Source organism: Thalassophryne amazonica, chromosome 10 (assembly GCF_902500255.1).
Source record: "Thalassophryne amazonica chromosome 10, fThaAma1.1, whole genome shotgun sequence".
NCBI classification, from domain to species: domain Eukaryota; kingdom Metazoa; phylum Chordata; class Actinopteri; order Batrachoidiformes; family Batrachoididae; genus Thalassophryne; species Thalassophryne amazonica.
The window spans coordinates 2,981,113-3,003,344 of record NC_047112.1 but is presented as its reverse complement, the minus strand read 5'-3'; the positions used below and the strand labels follow the sequence as shown (position 1 = coordinate 3,003,344).

At 45.0% G+C, this 22,232-nt stretch overlaps 1 protein-coding gene across 1 annotated transcript in view; it reads left to right on the top strand.

Moving 5' to 3' along the window:
- frem1b (Fras1 related extracellular matrix 1b) overlaps positions 1-22,232 on the top strand; it is a 199,592-nt gene that overhangs the window by 108,806 nt on the left and 68,554 nt on the right. The window contains exons 18-20 of the mRNA XM_034179310.1: positions 20,428-20,616; positions 20,686-20,882; positions 21,077-21,302. Of these exons, the coding sequence (XP_034035201.1) occupies positions 20,428-20,616; positions 20,686-20,882; positions 21,077-21,302 (612 nt within the window). The remainder of the gene's footprint in view (positions 1-20,427; positions 20,617-20,685; positions 20,883-21,076; positions 21,303-22,232) is intronic.

Genomic DNA, 22,232 nt, shown 5'->3' with positions numbered 1-22,232 from the left:
ATCATTTTTCTCTAAAATTCTGGAAAAAGTGGTGTCACGGCAGCTCGTAGACTATCTTACTGAGAATAATCTCTTTGAGCCACTGCAGTCTGCTTTTAGAAAATATCATTCCACAGAGACAGCTCTCACTAAAGTGGTGAATGATCTTCTGCTTACAATGGATTTGGACACCACTACGGTTCTGTTGCTGTTAGATCTCAGTGCTGCATTTGATACAGTGGTTCATCATATTCTACTTGATAGGCTGGAAAATCATTTTGGGATTACTGGGAGTGCCCTTGCATGGCTGACGTCATACTTGACCAGTCGTTCTCACTGTGTTTTGTACAGTAACACTACCTCTAACCTTAGTGACATGAAATTTGGGGTTCCACAGGGGTCTGTCTTAGGCCCCCTGCTTTTCTCCCTTTATATAGCACCCCTTGGGCACATATTGCGGCGTTTTGGGATTACCTTTCACTGCTATGCAGATGGTACTCAGTTATACATGCCGATAACTGCTGGTAATCTCGTTCACATAAAATCCTTAGAAGATTGCCTTGCAGCAGTGAGAAGTTGGATGTCTAGAAACTTCCTACTTTTAAACTCTGATAAGACTGAAATGATGGTTTTTGGTCCAGTGAGACATTGGCATCAATTTGACCAGTTAACACTCAGCCTAGGCTCGTGTGTCATACATCACACTGACAAAGTGAGGAACCTTGGGGTAATTTTTGATCCTTTGTTGTCCTTTGGTCTCCATATTAGAAATATTACTAGGACTGCTTTCTTCCACTTGCGAAATATAGTGAAGATTCGTCCCATCCTGTCTATGGCTGATGCTGAGACCCTGATCCATGCATTTATCTCTTCTAGATTGGACTACTGCAGTGTTCTATTTTCTGGTTTACCACAGTCCAGCATTAGGGGTCTCCAATTGGTTCAAAATGCTGCAGCCAGACTTTTGACATGAAGCAGAAAGTTCGACCCCATTACACCCATTTTGGCGTCTCTTCACTGGCTTCCTGTCCCAGTGAGATCAGATTTTAAGGTTCTGCTACTAACCTATAAAATTGTTCACAGACTGGCACCTCCCTACTTAGCTGACCTAATTAAACCTTACGTACCGGCCCGGGCTTTACGTTCTCAGGCTGCAGGACTACTTTGTGTCCCTAAGGTGAATAAGAAGTCTGTGGGTCACAGAGCTTTCTCTTATCATGCCCCTGTTCTGTGGAATGATCTCCCTGCATCAATAAAACAGTCAGATTCTGTGGAGACTTTAAAGTCCAGACTTAAGATGCACTTATTTTCCCTTTCATATGGCTAGCATACTGGTACAGTTTTGTTTTATGCATTTTACTCTTTTAATTCATTTTATTAGTAATTGGAGTGGGCCGCGGCCTCAACTTTATCTAAATTCTGGGTCTTTTAGTGAAGTTTAGGGCCTTACCTCACCTTACTATTTCTTCTGTTTTTCTTGTTGATTAATGCTGACAAATTATACTGTATTTTTTGTCTTTCTGATGCCTGATTTTGTTTTTTCTCTGTTTAAGGTGCAGCTCCATCCAGAGATGGGAGTTGTGTTCGTGTTGGTGATCCTCCTGTCCTGTGTGCCAATAGCATTTCTTGTACATTTGTCTGTGAATTGTTCTGTGAATTGTTCTGTAATTTATGTTTGTATCATGGCCCAAGCAGAGGGTCACCCCTTTCAGTCTGGTCTGCTTGAGGTTTCTTCCTCAGAGGGAGTTTTTCCTTAACACTGTTGTTCTGGGGGTTAGTAAGGTTAGACCTTACCTGTGTGAAGCGCTTTGAGGCAAATCTGTTGTGATTTGGCGCTATATAAATGAAAATAAATTGAAAAATTGAATTGAAATTATTGTTTGCATTAATCTTTTATTTTGTTCTGTTGCTATTGATGGTAAGTCCTGTGAAGAGAGAAATGCCTCCACAGTTGAGTATAATATGCCACAAAAGATTTTTTAGTATCTTTCAGATTATGGTATATCTTGTTAACTGCTGGGTTCTTAATCTTCTGTATAACTCTATTGGTCTGCTGTTTACGTATCCTCCAAGTAAGGAATTTCTTAGATTTGGGGCCATTTTCATAATAATTCTGTTTAATAAATTTAGCTTTTTTCCCAACTGTTCTTCATACAATCTGTTTAAAGCTTGATGTATTTCTTTGATTTCTGATAGGGTGTTGATATCATTATTCTCTATATGGGCTGTTTCCCAATATTTTAGTTTCATGGTGAAATATTTTAAATAACTCTCTCTTTTTCCTTTTTCTTATCTGAAGACCACATGATTAATTTCCCTCTAAGGTCTGCCTTTGCTGCATCCCATAGGATGCTCGGGCAAATATCCTCCTTATTGTTGTGATTCATATAGTCTTTGAATTCGTTTTCTACAAAACTGGAATGGAAATGGAATGGAATGGAATGAGATTTATTATTACTACTGTCATTACAAATGCAACAACAACGAGATTACGTTTACACTCCAATTACCTCAGACAAAATACAGCAATTAATCCACAATTATTACTTGTTTACCGTAATAATGGCACCCATCAAAATTAAAGACAACACATATACATTTGACATTGTTTATGTGCTCTAAACTTGAAGCAGTCCATCATGTTGTGTGGGCCGCTGAAGAGGAGGTACTGCTGGCCCACCACCACCAGATGGCGCCCTGCTTGGAGTGCGGGCTCCAAGCACGAGAGGGCATTGGAGCCGCTGGAGGTGACAGCTGTCATCAATCAACACCAGCTGTCACCCATCACCACCACTATAAAGACCGGACTGCAACTCCACCTCCTCGCCGAGAAACTGTCTACCATACAGGTAATTTTCTCTGCTGACTTAAACTTTGAGTATTAGTCTGATCTCTTTTTGCAGCCGTTTTCCTGTGGTGTGCCTTATCTACGGAGTTGGCGTTTGGTGTGGACTGCGACGGCTTCGCCTCACACCCCACTCAGATAAGTGGTTAACTCAGGAGCTGCACGAGTGTGTGATTGGAGGTGGAGGTTCTCCCTCCTTAACTGAACACAGACTGTGGGATTACTGAGTGTGCGGACTCACACTCATCCAGAACTGTTTCTGTTTTCTGCCAGCAGTACCGGGTCTGACTGCTGAAGACAGTGGCCACCTGGGGCGCAGGGCTTGGCGGCTCCGGTGTTCTTCAGGTCCGTTGGTGGTGAGGCTTGTGTGGGTTCCGGCTTCTCTCTCACCGGACGTCTCCTATCTTCGAGCCTGCCACACGTCACCTTTTGTTGGATTGATATAACACATATTTGTATCTGTCTGTATCACGTTGTGCACCTTCACAACATTAAATTGTTACTTTTTGGCTATTCCATTATCCCTTCATTAACGCCCCCTGTTGTGGGTCCGTGTCACGACACTTCCCCAACAGGATTTCTCGGCCAGCGTCATGGATCCCGAGGGGCGTCAACTCGAGCCTGAACGGCCAATGGAAGAGCAAGGTGCACAGGCACCAGCAGGAGGCGTGTTAGGGGAGCTGCAGCAAATACTGACCGCTTTCACTACTCGGTTGGATCTGGTCACCGAGCAGAACGTTATCCTCAATCGGAGGATGGAGGCTCTCACCGCCAGGGTGGAGGCACGCGATCAAGGCGCTGCTGCAGCACCTCCTCCTGCTGATCCTTTGTCAGACACAAACGTTCCACTGGTCATTCAACGACCCCCCCCCACCATCCCCTGAAGCATACATAAGCCCTCTGGAGCCGTACGGAGGTTGTGTTGAGACGTGCGCGGACTTTCTGATGCAGTGCTCGCTCGTCTTTGCACAGCGTCCCGTCATGTACGCGTCAGACGCTAGCCGGGTGGCTTATGTCATCAATTTGCTTCGAGGAGAGGCACGCACCTGGGCTACGGCGCTCTGGGAGCAGAACTCACGGCTCCTAACGTCATACGCTGGGTTTGTAAGGGAGTTCAAACAGGTTTTTGATCATCCCAACAGAGGCGAGACTGCTTCGAGCATGCTACTGTCAATACGACAGGGGCGCCGGAGTGCAGCCGAGTATGCAGTCGACTTCCGCATCGCGGCTGCGAGGTCCGGCTGGAATACCGTTGCACTCCGCGCCGCCTTCATAAACGGACTGTCTCCGGTCCTGAAGGAGCACCTGCTGGCTAAGGAGGAACCGCGGGATTTTGACGGGCTTGTCGACCTGGTTATACGCTTAGACAACCGGTTAGAGGAACACCGTCGGGAGCAGGCCGGGGGGCGTGACCGGGCACGGGCCATCCCTCTTCCTTCCGGGTCCGAAAGGGTGCCGTCGTCCCCACGCTCCACAGCCAGAGGGCCCCGTGTGGCTACAGCTCCCCCTGCTGACGAAGCTATGGACACGAGCAGGGCCAAAATAAAATCAAAGGACAGACAAGGGAGGCAGGCCCGCGGGGAGTGTTTTTTCTGTGGGTCTAACAGTCATATACAGAGGAACTGTCCCAAACGGTCAAACTACAACGCCCGTCCTTAGAAACTGGGCTAAGGGTGGGCCATAACACGCACACGGGGGAACCCCGAAAATCAGCACGAATCCCAGTCACAATCCTTTGTGAGGATTTAACCCTTCACGCCCCAGCACTTATAGACACGGGGTCAGAAGGGAATCTGCTGTACAACAGGTGGGTGAAGGTACGAGCACTAGATGGCACTCTTCTTCCATTAATCACACACCAGACACAGCCAGTGACTTTGGTGGTGTCTGGGAATCACAGGGAGGAGATAGTGTTTTTTGTAACACCTTCTACCTCCCGAGTGATTTTGGGTTTTCCATGGGTGTTGAAACACAATCCCCGGATTGATTGGCTGTCTGGGGTTGTGACGCAGTGGAGCGAAACCTGCTACCGGGAGTGTTTAGGATCCTCGGTTCCACCCGGTGAGATAGCTTAGTAGGAGGTCAAAGTCCCGCCCAATCTGACGGCGGTGCCTTGTGAGTACCACGATCTTGCTGACGTCTTCAGCAAAGATCTGGCACTCGCCCTTCCCCCGCACCGACTGTACGATTGTGCCATCGATTTGATTCCGGGCGCTGAGTACCCGTCCAGCAGGCTGTACAACCTCTCACGTCCGGAACGCGAATCAATGGAGACCTACATCCGGGACTCGTTAGCTGCCGGGTTGATCCGGAACTCCACCTCCTCGATGGGTGCTGGTTTCTTTTTTGTGGGTAAAAAAGGACGGCAGACTCCGTCCATGCATCGATTACAGAGGGCTGAACGACATTACGGTTCGCAACCGATACCCGTTACCTCTGTTGGATTCGGTGTTCACGCCCCTGCATGGAGCCCAAATATTTACCAAACTTGACCTTAGGAATGCATACCACCTGGTTCGGATCCGGAAGGGAGACGAGTGGAAGACGGCATTTAACACCCCCTTAGGTCACTTTGAGTACCTGGTCATGCCGTTCGGCCTCACAAACGCCCCCGTGACGTTCCAAGCTTTGGTTAATGACGTCTTGCGGGACTTCCTGCACCGGTTTGTCTTCGTGTATCCAGACGACATCCTCATCTTTTCTCCGGACCCTGAGACTCATGTCAAGCATGTACATCAGGTCCTACAGCAGTTGTTGGAGAACCGGCTGTTTGTGAAGGGCGAGAAGTGCGAGTTCCACCGCACTTTTGTCCTTCCTGGGGTTCATAATCTCCTCCAACTCCGTCGCCCCTGATCCGGCCAAGATCCGGCCAAGGTTGCGGCGGTGAGAGACTGGCCCCACCCAACAAGCCGTAGGAAACTGCAACAGTTCCTCGGCTTTGCAAATTTCTACAGGAGGTTCATTAAGGTAGTTAGCCCCCTGACAGCCCTGACCTCCACTAAAGTCCCCTTCACCTGGTCGGATCGGTGCGAAGCCGCGTTTAGGGAGTTGAAACGCCAGTTCTCGACTGCGCCAGTTCTGGTGCAGCCCGATCCTACTCGCCAGTTCACAGTGGAAGTGGATGCCTCTGACTCAGGGATAGGAGCCGTGCTGTCCCAGAGCGGGGAGTCCGATAAGGTCCTCCACCCTTGTGCCTATTTTTCCCGCAGGTTGACCCCGGCTGAGAGGAATTATGACGTCGGCAATCGGGAACTCTTGGCGGTGAAGGAAGCTCTTGAAGAGTGGAGACACCTGTTGGAGGGAGCGACGGTGCCCTTCACGGTTTTCACGGACCATCGGAACCTGGAGTACATCCGGACCGCCAAGCGGTTGAACCCCAGGCAATCAATCAATCAACTTTTTTCTTATATAGCGCCAAATCACAACAAACACTTGCCCCAAGGCGCTCAAATCTCAAACCTCCTCGCCGAGAAATCGTCTACCTTACAGGTAATTTTCTCTGCTGACTTAAACTTTGAGTATTAGTCTGATCTCTTTTTGCAGCCATTTTCCTGTGGTGTGCCTTATCTGCGGAGTTGGCGTTTGGTGTGGACTGTGACGGCTTCGCCTCACACCCCACTCAGATAAGTGGTTAACTCAGGAGCTGCACGAGTGTGTGATTGGAGGTGGAGGTTCTCCCTCCTTAACTGAACACAGACTGTGGGATTACTGAGTGTGCGGACTCACACTCATCCAGAACTGTTTCTGTTTTCTGCCAGCAGTACCGGGTCTGACTGCTGAAGACAGTGGCCACCTGGGGCGCAGAGCTTGGCGGCTCCGGTGTTCTTCAGGTCCGTTGGTGGTGAGGCTTGTGTGGGTTCCGGCTTCTCTCTCACCGGACGTCTCCTATCTTCGAGCCTGCCACACGTCACCTTTTGTTGTATTGATATAACACATATTTGTATTTGTCTGTATCATGTTGTGCACCTTCACAACATTAAATTGTTACTTTTTGGCTATTCCATTGTCCCTTCATTAACGCCCCCTGTTGTGGGTCCGTGTCACGACACTTCCCCAACACATCATCTGAATTGAGGCAAAGTGGGTGAAGGCCACAGCAAACATGAGTCGCGCCGCCACCTTTTTTTTAATGGAATGGAATGAGATTTATTATCATTGTCATTACAAATGCAACAACAACGAGATTACGATTCTTAAAATTCTTAAAATTAATAGCATTCAACAGACCAGTGTTCAGCCTCCACAGGGTCTCTTTACAATCATCGCCCACATGGAGTGTCAAATACACCCCTGCGTGAGCTGACATATCTCTCACCCCTATATAGCAGTTTACAATTCTGTGCCTATCTGAGTTTGACACAAAAAATAATCTAATCTTGAGTGCATAAGGTGCGAGTTGGACAAAAAAAATGTGTATTTTTTTGTCTAGTGAGTGCAGCTCCATCCATACTGTATGTCTACCAACCCAAATTGCTTAAGCATTTTTTTTAGTATATATTTCTTCTGGTTGAGACGTTTTAATTTTACTAGAAGAGTCCAGATAAGGATTTAAGTGAATGTTCCAACCTCCCCACATATCAGTGTCCCAGATGTTTATGTTGCAATCAAATCAATGTGTGTGTCAGCAGCGGTGTTCTGCTGTATCTGTTAGCTGTTTGAACTGAGCTGTTTGAGTTCTTTGAATTAACAGTCTTTTTCAAGACTTTTTTACTTTTTTTTACTTTTTCACCGTGCTCCAACGCCTAAGGAAGACCTCTAACGGTCGAAGCATCGCGACGGAGCTCTTTTATCAGCTGGCCTTCATCAGCGTTGGCAGGCTAACTAGCTTGCTAACGCTTTCGTTTTATTTTTGTTTTATTTTTTAGCACTGTTGTCGTGCTGCTCCACAGCTTGCCTAGTGGATTTTTATTTTATTTTAGCACTGTTGTCGTGTGTTACCTGTGCTGCTCCACAGCCTGTTCAGTGGATTTTTATTTTATTTTAGCACTGTTGTCGTGTGTTACCTGTGCTGTTCCACAGCCTGTCCAGTGGATTTTTATTTTATTTTTAGCACTGTTGTCGTGCGTTACCTGTGCTGCTCCACAGCTTGCCTAGTGGATTTTTATTTTATTTTAGCACTGTTGTCGTGCGTTACCTGTGCTGCTCCACAGCTTGCCTAGTGGATTTTTATTTTATTTTAGCACTGTTGTCGTGTGTTACCTGTGCTGCTCCACAGCCTGTCCAGTGGATTTTTATTTTATTTTTAGCACTGTTGTCGTGCGTTACCTGTGCTGTTCCACAGCCTGTCCAGTGGATTTTTATTTTATTTTTAGCACTGTTGTCGTGCGTTACCTGTGCTGTTCCACAGCCTGTCCAGTGGATTTTTATTTTATTTTTAGCACTGTTGTCGTGCGTTACCTGTGCTGCTCCACAGCTTGCCTAGTGGATTTTTATTTTATTTTAGCACTGTTGTCGTGTGTTACCTGTGCTGCTCCACAGCCTGTCCAGTGGATTTTTATTTTATTTTTAGCACTGTTGTCGTGCGTTACCTGTGCTGTTCCACAGCCTGTCCAGTGGATTTTTATTTTATTTTTAGCACTGTTGTCGTGTGTTACCTGTTCTGCTCCACAGCCTGTTCAGTGGATTTTTATTTTATTTTAGCACTGTTGTCGTGTGTTACCTGTGCTGCTCCACAGCCTGTCCAGTGGATTTTTATTTTATTTTTTGGCGCTGTTGTCGTGCGTTACCTGTGCTGCTCCACAGCCTGTCCAGTGGATTTTGATTTTTATTTTATTTTTTTTTTGGCGCTGTTGTCGTGCGTTACCTGTGCTGCTCCACAGCCTGTCCAGTGGATTTTGATTTTTATTTTATTTTTTTTTGGCGCTGTTGTCGTGCGTTACCTGTGCTGCTCCACAGCCTGTCTAGTGGATTTTTATTTTGTTTTAGCACTGTTGTCGTGTGTTACCTGTGCTGCTCCACAGCCTGTCCAGTGGATTTTTATTTTATTTTTTGGCGCTGTTGTCGTGCGTTACCTGTGCTGCTCCACAGCCTGTCCAGTGGATTTTGATTTTTATTTTATTTTTTTTTAGCACTGTTGTCGTGTGTTACCTGTGCTGCTCCACAGCCTGTCTAGTGGATTTTATTTTATTTTTTACCACTGTTGTCGTGTGTTACCTGTGCTGCTCTGCAGCCTGTCCAGTGGATTTTTATTTTATTATTATTTTTTTTTATTATTATTATTATTATTTTTTTTTTTAGCACTGTTGTCGTGCGTTACCTGTGCTGCTCCACAGCCTGTCCAGTGGATTTTTATTTTATTTTTTACCACTGTTGTCGTGCGTTACCTGTGCTGCTCCACAGCCTGTCCAGTGGATTTTGATTTTTATTTTTTTTTTTTGGCGCTGTTGTCGTGCGTTACCTGTGCTGCTCCACAGCCTGTCTAGTGGATTTTTATTTTGTTTTAGCACTGTTGTCGTGCGTTGCCTGTGCTGCTCCACAGCCTGTCCAGTGGATTTTTATTTTTATTTTATTTTTTAGCACTGTTGTTGTGCGTTACCTGTGCTGCTCCACAGCCTGTCCAGTGGATTTTTATTTTGTTTTAGCACTGTTGTCGTGCGTTGCCTGTGCTGCTCCACAGCCTGTCCAGTGGATTTTTATTTTTTTTTATTTTTTAGCACTGTTGTCGTGCGTTACCTGTGCTGCTCCACAGCCTGTCCAGTGGATTTTGATTTAGCACTGTTGTCGTGCGTTACCTGTGCTGCTCCACAGCCTGTCCAGTGGATTTTTATTTTGTTTTAGCACTGTTGTCGTGCGTTGCCTGTGCTGCTCCACAGCCTGTCTAGTGGATTTTTATTTTATTTTAGCACTGTTGTCGTGCGTTACCTGTGCTGCTCCACAGCCTGTCTAGTGGATTTTTATTTTATTTTAGCACTGTTGTCGTGCGTTACCTGTGCTGCTCCACAGCCTGTCTAGTGTCGGATTCCCTGTTTGGGAATCCGCTAGCTTAGCGTAGCTACTAGCTCTTAGCCGTTTTAGCATGGCGGCTTCTCCTGTCTCTCCCGTACTTTTCTGCTCTGGGTGTGAAATGTTTAGTTATTCCTCGGCCTCTTTTAGCAGTAACGGTACTTGTAATAAGTGCAGCTTATCCGTAGCTTTGGAGGCCAGGCTGGGCGAATTGGAGGCTCGGCTCCGCACCGTGGAAAATTCTACAGCTAGCCAGGCCTCTGTAGTCGGTGCGGACCAAGGTAGCTTAGCCGCCGTTAGTTCCCCCCTGGCAGACCCCGTGCAGTCGGGAAGGCAGGCTGACTGGGTGACTGTGAGGAGGAAGCGTAGCCCTAAACAGAAGCCCCGTGTACACCGTCAACCCGTTCACATCTCTAACCGTTTTTTCCCCACTCGACGATACACTCGCCGAGGATCAAACTCTGGTTATTGGCGACTCTGTTTTGAGAAATGTGAAGTTAGCGACACCAGCAACCATTGTCAATTGTCTTCCGGGGGCCAGAGCAGGCGACATCGAAGGACATTTGAAATTGCTGGCTAAGGCTAAGCGTAAATTTGGTAAGATTGTAATTCACGTCGGCAGTAATGACACTCGGTTACGCCAATCGGAGGTCACTAAAATTAACATTAAATCGGTGTGTAACTTTGCAAAAACAATGTCGGACTCTGTAGTTTTCTCTGGGCCCCTCCCAATCAGACCGGGAGTGACATGTTTAGCCGCATGTTCTCCTTGAATTGCTGGCTGTCTGAGTGGTGTCCAAAAAATGAGGTGGGCTTCATTGATAATTGGCAAAGCTTCTGGGGAAAACCTGGTCTTGTTAGGAGAGACGGCATCCATCCCACTTTAGAGGGAGCAGCTCTCATTTCTAGAAATCTGGCCAATTTTTTGGGATCCTCCAAACTGTGACTGTCTAGCGTTGGGACCAGGAGGCAGAGCTGTGGTCTTATACACCTCTCTGCAGCTTCTCTCCCCCTGCCATCCCCCTATTACCCCATCCCCGTAGAGACGGTGCCTGCTCCCAGACCACCAATAACTAGCAAAAATCTATTTAAGCATAAAAAATTCAAAAAGAAAAAATAATATAGCACCTTCAACTGCACCACAGACTAAACAGTTAAATGTGGTCTATTAAACATTAGGTCTCTTTCTTCTAAGTCCCTGTTGGTAAATGATATAATAATTGATCAACGTATTGATTTATTCTGCCTAACAGAAACTTGGTTACAGCAGGATGAATATGTTAGTTTAAATGAGTCAACACCCCCGAGTCACACTAACTGTCAGAATGCTCGTAGCACGGGCCGGGGCGGAGGATTAGCAGCAATCTTCCATTCCAGCTTATTAATTAATCAAAAACCTAGACAGAGCTTTAATTCATTTGAAAGCTTGTCTCTTAGTCTTGTCCATCCAAATTGGAAGTCCCAAAAACCAGTTTTATTTGTTATTATCTATCGTCCACCTGGTCGTTACTGTGAGTTTCTCTGTGAATTTTCAGACCTTCTGTCTGACTTAGTGATTAGCTCAGATAAGATAATTATAGTGGGCGATTTTAAACATCCACACAGATGCTGAGAATGACAGCCTCAACACTGCATTTAATCTATTATTAGACTCTATCGGCTTTGCTCAAAAAGTAAATGAGTCCACCCACCACTTTAATCATATCTTAGATCTTGTTCTGACTTATGGTATGGAAATAGAAGACTTAACAGTATTCCCTGAAAACTCCCTTTTGTCTGATCATTTTTTAATAACATTTACCCTGATGGACTACCCTGCAGTGGGGAATAAGTTTCATTACACTAGAAGTCTTTCAGAAAGCGCTGTAACTAGGTTTAAGGATATGATTCCTTCTTTATGTTCTCTAATGTCATATACCAACACAGAGCAGAGTAGCTACCTAAACTCTGTAAGGGAGTTAGAGTATCTTGTCAATAGTTTTACATCCTCATTGAAGACAACTTTGGATGCTGTAGCTCCTCTGAAAAAGAGAGCTTTAAATCAGAAGTGTCTGACTCCGTGGTATAACTCACAAACTCGTAGCTTAAAGCTGATAACCCGTAAGTTGGAGAGGAAATGGCGTCTCACTAATTTAGAAGATCTTCACTTAGCCTGGAAAAAGAGTTTGTTGCTCTATAAGAAAGCCCTTCGTGAAGCTAGGACATCTTTCTACTCATCACTAATTGAAGAAAATAAGAACAACCCCAGGTTTCTTTTCAGCACTGTAGCCAGGCTGACAAAGAGTCAGAGCTCTATTGAGCTGAGTATTCCATTAACTTTAACTAGTAATGACTTCATGACTTTCTTTGCTAACAAAATTTTGACTATTAGAGAAAAAAATTACTCATAACCATCCCAAAGATGTATCGTTATCTTTGGCTGCTTTCAGTGATGCCGGTATTTGGTTAGACTCTTTCTCTCCGATTGTTCTGTCTGAGTTATTTTCATTAGTTACTTCATCCAAACCATCAACATGCTTATTAGACCCCATTCCTGCCAGGCTGCTCAAGGAAGTCCTACCATTATTTAATGCTTCAATCTTAAATATGATCAATCTATCTTTGTTAGTTGGCTATGTACCACAGGCCTTTAAGGTGGCAGTAATTAAACCATTACTTAAAAAGCCATCACTTGACCCAGCTATCTTAGCTAATTATAGGCCAATCTCCAACCTTCCTTTTCTCTCAAAGATTCTTGAGAGGGTAGTTGTAAAACAGCTAACTGATCACTTGCAGAGGAATGGTCTATTTGAAGAGTTTCAGTCAGGTTTTAGAATTCATCATAGTACAGAAACAGCATTAGTGAAGGTTACAAATGATCTTCTTATGGCTTCGGACAGTGGACTTATCTCTGTGCTTGTTCTGTTGGACCTCAGTGCTGCTTTTGATACTGTTGACCATAAAATTTTATTACAGAGATTAGAGCATGTCATAGGTATTAAAGGCATTGCGCTGCGGTGGTTTGAATCATATTTGTCTAATAGATTACAGTTTGTTCATGTAAATGGGGCATCTTCTTCACAGACTAAAGTTAATTATGGAGTTCCACAAGGTTCTGTGCTAGGACCAATTTTATTCACTTTATACATGCTTCCCTTAGGCAGTATTATTAGACGGCATTGCTTAAATTTTCATTGTTACGCAGATGATACCCAGCTTTATCTATCCATGAAGCCAGAGGATACGCACCAATTAGCTAAACTGCAGGATTGTCTTACAGACATAAAGACATGGATGACCTCTAATTTCCTGCTTTTAAACTCAGATAAAACTGAAGTTATTGTACTTGGCCCCACAAATCTTAGAAGCATGGTGTCTAACCAGATCGTTACTCTGGATGGCATTTCCCTGATCTCTAGTAATACTGTGAGAAATCTTGGAGTTATTTTGATCAGGATATGTCATTCAAAGCGCATATTAAACAATATGTAGGACTGCCTTTTTGCATTTACGCAATATCTCTAAAATCAGAAAGGTCTTGTCTCAGAGTGATGCTGAAAAACTAATTCATGCATTTATTTCCTCTAGGCTGGACTATTGTAATTCATTATTATCAGGTTGTCCTAAAAGTTCCCTAAAAAGCCTTCAGTTGGTTCAGAATGCTGCAGCTAGAGTACTGACGGGGACTAGAAGGAGAGAGCATATCTCACCCATATTGGCCTCCCTTCATTGGCTTCCTGTTAATGCTAGAATAGAATTTAAAATTCTTCTTCTTACTTATAAGGTTTTGAATAATCAGGTCCCATCTTATCTTAGGGACCTCGTAGTACCATATTACCCCATTAGAGCGCTTCGCTCTCAGACTGCGGCTTACTTGTAGTTCCTAGGGTTTGTAAGAGTAGAATGGGAGGCAGAGCCTTCAGCTTTCAGGCTCCTCTCCTGTGGAACCAGCTCCCAATTCAGATCAGGGAGACAGATACCCTCTCTACTTTTAAGATTAGGCTTAAAACTTTCCTTTTCGCTAAGGCTTATAGTTAGGGCTGGATCGGGTGACCCTGGACCATCCCTTGGTTATGTTGCTTTAGACGTAGACTGTGTTTCATAATTATTGTATGGCCTTGCCTTGCAATGTGGAGCGCCTTGGGGCAACTGTTTGTTGTGATTTGGCGCTATACAAGAAAAAAAGTTGATTGATTGATTGATGATTATCAAGGGGCAGATCACACCTTTGATCTTTGATCAATGAGCATTCATCTTTGATTGTGATTCTGCTTTTGATCTTTGATCCTAAATCAGCAATCAGGATCTGAATTCAGGATCTGACCCTGTCCCTGTCATGTCAGACACACACACACACACATGCACACACACACAGATAGATTGGCAGAGTAAAAAACTCAGGATCAAAGATGAGCTATTAAGATCTGAATTCAGCTGTAAATATGACAAGTTCCTGCATAGATCCTGATTACTGGATCAATGTAAGACAGACAGACAGACACAGGACAATGAAAATGTAACTTCCTTGGCAAGGTACAAAGATCAACATCAAAGATCAGGAATTAAGGGTCAAAGATCAGCAATAAGGATCAAAGATCAGCAATTAAGGCTCAAAGATCAACAACAATAAGATATAATTGATCAACGATCAGCAATTATAAAGATCTTCAATAAAGGATAAGCAATCAAAGATCAGCTATAAAGGATCAAAGATCAATTAGACAATGACAGGAATAATCCTCCCACAGTGAAAAAGACAAAGAAAGACAACAGGAAAATATCAACAGAGGATGGGTGGACAGAGTCCTTACACAAAGGTCGTTTCTTTAAATTCAGGATTTGATGATGACAAACGGAGAACTGTGAGTCCACAGGGAGAAGGGATGTGGTGTAAATCTGTGTCTTTGTGCTGGTAATCCTCTTAAAGCAGCGGCAACCTTGACGGCGCGGCACCACCTATCAGCGTGACGCACACTGTGCACGCCAGGTCCCTCCTGAGGAGAAGGTTCACAGTCTGAGCCAAGGAGGAGGATTGAAGTTGTCAATACAGACCAGTGACCGCTGGGACTCACACTGTGCGCACATGTGTGTGTGTGTGTGTGTGCAGGTGGGACAAAAAACAAGCACACATCAATCCAGCAAATACAGAAATCAATCAAATCAAATAAATGCAGGTTTTGTGTAAAAACATCTAATTGTAACAAACACTGTTTTTACAGTATAACTAGACCTACTGTATATGTATCATCTTCAATCCTGATTATGTTTGATCCTTTTGTTTCACTTTTTGTCTATCTGTCCATCTTACTTTGATCCTGTAATCAGTCAAATTAATCAGGATCAGTGGGTGAACTCTGAACTTTGATCTTTAGTAATGAACCTAGATTCTGATTGCTGATTTCTCAGATCCTTTCATCAAGATAATGTTTTCCAGATCAAAGGAATCTGGATCAAAGGAAAAGGCAGGATGTCAACTGAGACTTTGTATTGTTCTTGGTTACCAGAGATTGAGGTACCAGATTTCCTTCAGACTGGTCAATCCCACTAGGTTCTACGGTGGTTCCGTATGTGACTGTACATAGGTAATAGTTCTCGCTGTGGTCCTCTGGAGTCCAGGAACCTTAAAAATGTTGTGTTTTTTTCCCCCAAATGGACAGTGTTGAAAGAGTTCCTCATGTCTTGTTGCTTTTATTTTGGCGGTGGTTCTTCTTCTTCAGGACCATGAACCAGTTTCATGTTGCTGGAAACTCTGGATTCCAAACCTTGTTCTCAGACAGACAAGGACCAGAATAATAATAATTATGATTTAAACAGAGAGCAGGAGTATGTTTTTTTTTTTATGGTGCCTGTGTGCTGTTGGAACATAATTATGATGCTGTTGTGTCCCGCAGCATTAACAAGGTTAGCGCTGGTGTGTTTTAAGTGAAATCTGGCTTTTGTCTGTATGTGGACACACAGCTTGGATTATGGAGTGTGAACGTGTCCCCCAGCACGGACACCAGACAATGAACATGTCCACAAAACAAAAGAGGACATCCTCACATCCCTTCACAATAGCACGTCGTGTACTAGCTGTCTTGCTAGCTGGATTAGCATGGCGCTAACAGTGGGCAGATAACTGCCTGATCCTGGTGGAGGTGACGGTGTCAGCGCAGGGTGGGAGGGGCTTATGTGGGGTTTCTGTGGCTGAAAACAAAAAGACACCGGGCGAGAGAATTAGCATTAGCAACACGAGTCCGATCCAGACTGAGCTTGTTTTTGTGGTTGGAGGGAAGCTAATTTATCAGCGATCCCAGACTGTCCATTATTAGTGCTAACACACACACACACACACACACACACACACACACACACACACACACACACACACACACACACGTGTGCATGTTCAGCTGCCTAATTCTCATGAAAATGAAGAAACACGGCGGCATGATGGATTAATTAGCAAGAATCACAGACGGACAGGCGGTTAAATTAAAGAACATCGCTGTCAGCGAGGGTTTGGGATGTTCTCGGACTCTGCAGCGTCCAGCCGTCATTTTGTGCATCTGGAATTACAGCATCAAATAAATAATCAAACAACACTTTTCTAAGTGCTCACATTTTAAGAATCTTTAAGAATCTCAATAAAGACGCTTTGACTTAGTGAATTTTCTGGTGCACAAGTCTTCTCCTTTGTCTTTCGGCTGTTCCCGTTAGGGGTCACCACAGCAGATCAATCGTTTCCATCTCACCCTGTCCTCTGTATCTTCCTCTGTCTCTCCAACCACCTGCATGTCCTCTCTCAGCACATCCATGAACCTCCTCTTTGGTCTCCCTCTTCTCCTCCTGCCTGGTGGCTCCATCCTCAGCATCCTTCACCCTATATACCCTGGGTCCCTCCTCTGCACATGTCCAAACCATCTCAATCTCGCTTCTCTGACTGTCTCCAAACCGTCCCACCTGAGCTGTACCTCTGATATGTTCATTCCTAATCTTGTCCATTCTTGTCACTCCCAAAGAGAATCTCAACATCTTCAGCTGTGCCACCTCCAGCTCTGCCTCCTGTCTTTTTGTTAGTCCCACCGTCTCTAAGCCGTCCAACATAGCTGGTCTCACTACTGTTTTGTAAACATTCCCCTTCACTCTTGCTGATATTCTTCAGTCACAAATCATTCCTGCCACCTTTCTCCACCCACTCCACCCTGCCTGCACTCTCTTCTTCACCTCTCTACCACACTCTCCATTACTTTGAACAGTTGACCCCAAATATTTAAACTCATCTACTTTCACCATTTCTACTACTTGTAACTGCACTATTCCACTGGGCTCCCTCTCATTCACACACATGGACTCAGTCTTGTTTCTACTGACTTTCATTCCCCTTCTCTCCAAAGCATATCTCCACTTCTCCAGACTAGACTCAACTTGCTCTCTACTCTCACTACAGATCACAATGTCATCTGCAAACATCATAGTCCATGGGGACTCCTGTCTGATCTCATCTGTCAACCTGTCCATCACCACTGCAAACAAGAAAGGACTCAGAGCTGATCCTTGGTGTAATCCCATCTCCACCTTGAATGAGTCTGTCATTCCTACTTTGCATCTCACCGCTGTCACACTATTCTTGTACATGTCCTGCACTACCCTAACATACTTCTTTGCCACTCCAGACTTCCTCATACAATACCACAACTCTTCTCTTGGCACCCTATCATAAGCTTTTTCTAAGTCCACAAACACACAATGTAACTCTTTCTGTCCTTCTCTGTACTTCTCCAACAGTATTCTCAGAGCAAACATTGCATCTGTAGTGCTCTTTCTCAGCATGAAACCATATTGCTGCTCACAGATCTTCACCTGTTTTCTAAGCCTAGCTTCTACTACTCTTTCCCATAACTTCATGCTGTGGCTGATCAACTTTATGCCTCTGTAGTTACTGCAGCTCTGCACATCACCCTTGTTCTTGAAAATAGGAACCAGCACACTTCATCTCCACTCCTCAGGCATCCTCTCACTTTCCAAGATTTTATTAAACAATCTGGTTAGAAACTCTACTGCCATCTCTCCTAGACATTTCCATGCCTCCACTGGAATGTCATCTGGACCAGCTGCCTTTCCACTCTTCATCCTCTTCATAGCAGCCCTCACTTCTTCCTTACTAATCTCTTGTACTTCCTATTTACTCTCACCACATCATTCAGCCTTTTCTCTCACTCATTTTCTTTATTCATCAGCTCTTCAAAATATTCCCTCCACCTTCTCAGCACACACTCCTCAATTGTCAGCACATTACCATGTGCATCTTTTACCACCCTAACCTGCTGCACATCCTTTCCAGCTCTGTCCCTTTGTCTGGCCAATCAGTACAAGTCCTTTTCTCCTTCCTTACTATTCAACTTCTTGTACAGCTCGCAATATGCCTTTTCCATCACTTTTGCCACTTCTCTTTTTGCCTTACGCTGCATCTCCTTGTACTCCTGTCTACTTTGTTCATCTCTCTGACTATCCCAAAACTTTTTCACCAACCTCTTTCTCCGTATGCTTTCCTGGACCTCTTCATTCCACGACCAAGTTTCTTTGTCTTCCTTCCACTGTCCAGATGTCATACCCAGTACTGTCCTAGCTGTCTCCCTCACCACATCTGCAGTACTTTTCCAGTTGTCCAAAATTGCTTCCCCTCCAACTAGTGCTTCTCTCACCTGCTCGCTAAATTTCACACAACAGTCTTCCTCCTTCAGCTTCCACCATCTGATCCTTTGTTGAGCTCTCACTCTCTTCTTATACAGAGCTTTCTATCACCGCGCCCCAGCTCTGTGGAATGATCTGCCTGCGCTGATACGACAGTCGGACTCTGTGGAGACTTTTAAAGCCAGGCTTAAGACACATCTGTTCTCCCTGTTTTATCATTAGTGTTTTATATGATTGTGTGTCTTTTTTTATTTGTTTTATTTATTTTACTTCTTTTACCTTTTTATGGTTAAATTTTTTTATTGTGTTTTAATCTTATTTCATTTTATTGTGCTTTTAAATGTTTGTGAAGCGCCTTGAGGCGATTACTCGTGATTTGGCGCTATATAAATTAATAAATTATTATTATTATATTATCTTCTTCTTCTTTACCTCTAAAGTCATCCTACAAACAACCATCCTATGGTGTCTAGTGACACTCTCTCCTGCTACCACCTTACAGTCTCTGATTTCTTTTAGCTTGCATCTCCTATAAAGAATGTTTCTGTGTAGGCTCTCAGTTGTCCAGGTGGTTTCTATAGTAGAGAAGCTTGAATCTTCGACTGGAAGCAAGCAACCCAGTCCAGTCGAAGATTCAAGCTTCTCTACTCCTATAAAGAATGTAGTCCACCTGTGTGCACCTTCCTCCACTCTTATATGTTACCCTGTGCTCCTCCTTTTCTTAAAGTAGGTATTCACCACAACATTTCCATCCTTTTTGCAAAAATCAACTACCATCTGTCCTTCCCCATTCCTATCCTTGATACCATATCTACCCATTACTTCCTCATCACCTCTGTTCCCTTCACCAACATGCCCATTGAAGTCTGCTCCTATCACCACTCTTTCATGCTTGGGTTCACTCTCCACCACCTCATCTAACACACTCCAGAAATCTTCTTTCTCCTTCATCTCACAACCTACCTGTGGGGCATATGCACTGATGATATTCATCATCACCCTTCAATTTCCAACTTCACACTCATCACCCTGTCAGACACTCGCTTAACCTCCAACACACTTTTAACATACTCTTCCTTTAAAATGACCCCAACACCATTTCTCTTCCTGTCCTCACCGTGGTACAACAACTTGTGCCCCCCGCGATGCTCCTGCTCTTACTTGACTTCCACTTGGTCTCTTGCACACACAATACTCGTATGTCTACCTTTCTCCTCTCCATCATATCAGCCAGCTCTCTACCAGTCAGACTACCAACATTCAAAGTCCCCACTCTCATTTCCACCCTTCTAGTTTTCTTCTTCTCCCGCTGTTTGTGGAAACATTCTCCTCCTCTTCTTCATCGTCTTCGCCCAGCAGTAGCCCAATTTCCACCGACACCCTGTTGGGCAACAGCACCGGTGGCGGACGTTGTTAACCCGGGCCTCGACCGATCCGGTATGGGAATTCAATTCTTAGTCTGCATATTTGGGTTGGCTTGTTTTACGCCGGATGCCCTTCCTGACGCAACCCTCCTCATTTATCCGGGCTTGGGACCGGCACTCAGAATGTACTGGCTGCACACCCCATGTGGCTGAGTTTTGGTGCACAAGTCGCATCTGTTAAAAAAAAAAAAAAGACTGGGTTTAAATCTTCAAGAGGTTTTAGTTTAGTTTAGTTTAGTTTTGTTTTTTAACAGGTGCACAAGTCGCACCTGTTAAAAAAAAACCTCTTGAAGATTTAAACCCATATATAAATCACACTGGAATATAAGTCGCAGGGCCTCACAAACTGCAACTTTTACTCCACACACACACACACACACACACACGTGTATGTGTGTGTGTGTTTGTTTCCTTTCCAGAGGTGTTTTTTGACTTAAACTCTGCACAGATGTTCTTGTTGATGTTAATGTTGAACTTCAGATCTGCTCTTTGTCTGTTGCCTCATCGTTACCTTTGTTCTACTTTGTGTCAGACTGTGTCATGTGATCTTTGTGTGGCTGAAGGCGTGGTCGTGTCTTGGTTCAGGTGAGATCTTGCTGGTCGTGGATGAGGGTTCCAGAGCCTGTCTTTGTGGGGGGGTTCTCGGGGCCTCTGACACAGACAGCAGCCCTGAGGAGTTGACCTTTCACCTTCAGACCCCACCTACTCATGGTTTCCTGGAGAACACGCTGCCGGCACCGGGTTCAGAAAAGAGCAACGCTGAACAGCGAGTTGGTCAGTGTGTGTATGTATATGTGTGCGTGTGCACGTGTACTCACCTGACCAGGTGTTTTATTTTCCCAGAATCCTTTAGTCTCACCCACCTCACCGCCGGCTACATCAACTATGTCCAGTCTGAGCACAAAGGGGTGGAGCCCACTGTTGACCAAATGTTCATCAGCGTGACTGACGGGCTGCATAGCTCCGCCCCTGTTCCTTTTTACATCATCATCAGTCCGACCAATGACGAGACGCCATCGCTGCTACTCACAAACTTCACCGTGCGTGTCACTCTGCAGTTTTAGAGTCAAGAATGTTCTGTTGAAACATTGATGCTGCGTGTTAACAACTTTAGCACGTTAGCCTAAGCCATCTTTGAGTCGTGGTTGTGCTAAAATAGAAAGGGTCATGTGATCAACACTTTGGGCTTCTCGCGCGGCTCCGACTTGAGTCTCACCATGTTTTCCTGGAGCAGGTGAAGGAAGGCGGGATCAGGGAGCTGACATCATCCATACTGGACGGTTTGGACCTTGACGCTCCACCAGACATCCTGACCTTCACGGTGGTGGAGCCGCCACACCACGGCGCCCTGATAAACGCCGTGTACGGCACAGACGTGAGCCGCTATCAGGAGATGGGCGTGGCCTTCCTGCAGAGGAGCCTCCCTGTTGGTTCCTTCACTCTGCAGGAGCTCCGACAAGGTGAGACTGACAGGTCAAAGGTCAGCTGCATAAAGACAGTTTCTGATTGGTCCGTTAACGTTGAGCTCAGGACCAAGTGTTCGTTCAGATGCCTCAAAACAATATTTCAAGAGACTCCAGAAAAAGCTGCTCTTCAAATGACGCTCATTAAAAAGGAAAAAAAAGATTATGAAACACTGCTCTGACCTACAGCGCTAAACGTTAGCATCTGAAGCTAATGCTAGCATCACCTTAGCTGTGCCCCAATTCAGGGGCCGCATTCTTTGAAGGCTGCGTTCTACAAAGACCAGGGGCCTCATGTACAAAGTATGCGTACGCACAAAAACCTGCTGTACGTCCGTCTCCACGTCCACGTGCAGATGTATCAAAAGTGATATGAGCGTGGAAATGTGCGGTGCATCACGCAAAAATCCAGGCTGGCGTACGCACGTTTCTACAGCTGTTGTTCCATTGTGGACACGTAGAGGTGACGCAGGGAACATCAACAGTGTGAAAACAAGAAGTCATCAGAGTGACATCAGAGACACACTGATGAACAATTAACACACCCACGAGTTTGTAGTTATATGGGTGGATATAAAAACATGCACAAAGTGATGTGTAAAATGGCGCTAACAGTGGCTGCATTAGCATTGTTAGATGACCTTGTAAATGGTTCAATCCGATGTGAGCGAGTATTCGGAGAATGAATTACTTCCAAATAATGATAATTGGCTCATAAACTGATTTCGATTACCACTTGGCTCACTGTTACTGGAGCTGCACACAGAACTGCGGCCGCCCCAGAGCGCAACACGGCGAGGAGCCAGGGGCTGTCTGTGCCCACACAGACCGCACTGGGCTTCCTGGCATCAGGGGCATTCCGGTGTGAGCTGGCTGATTGGTCAGGAGTGTGCCAGTCAACCTTGAGCCGAGCTGCAATCATCCATA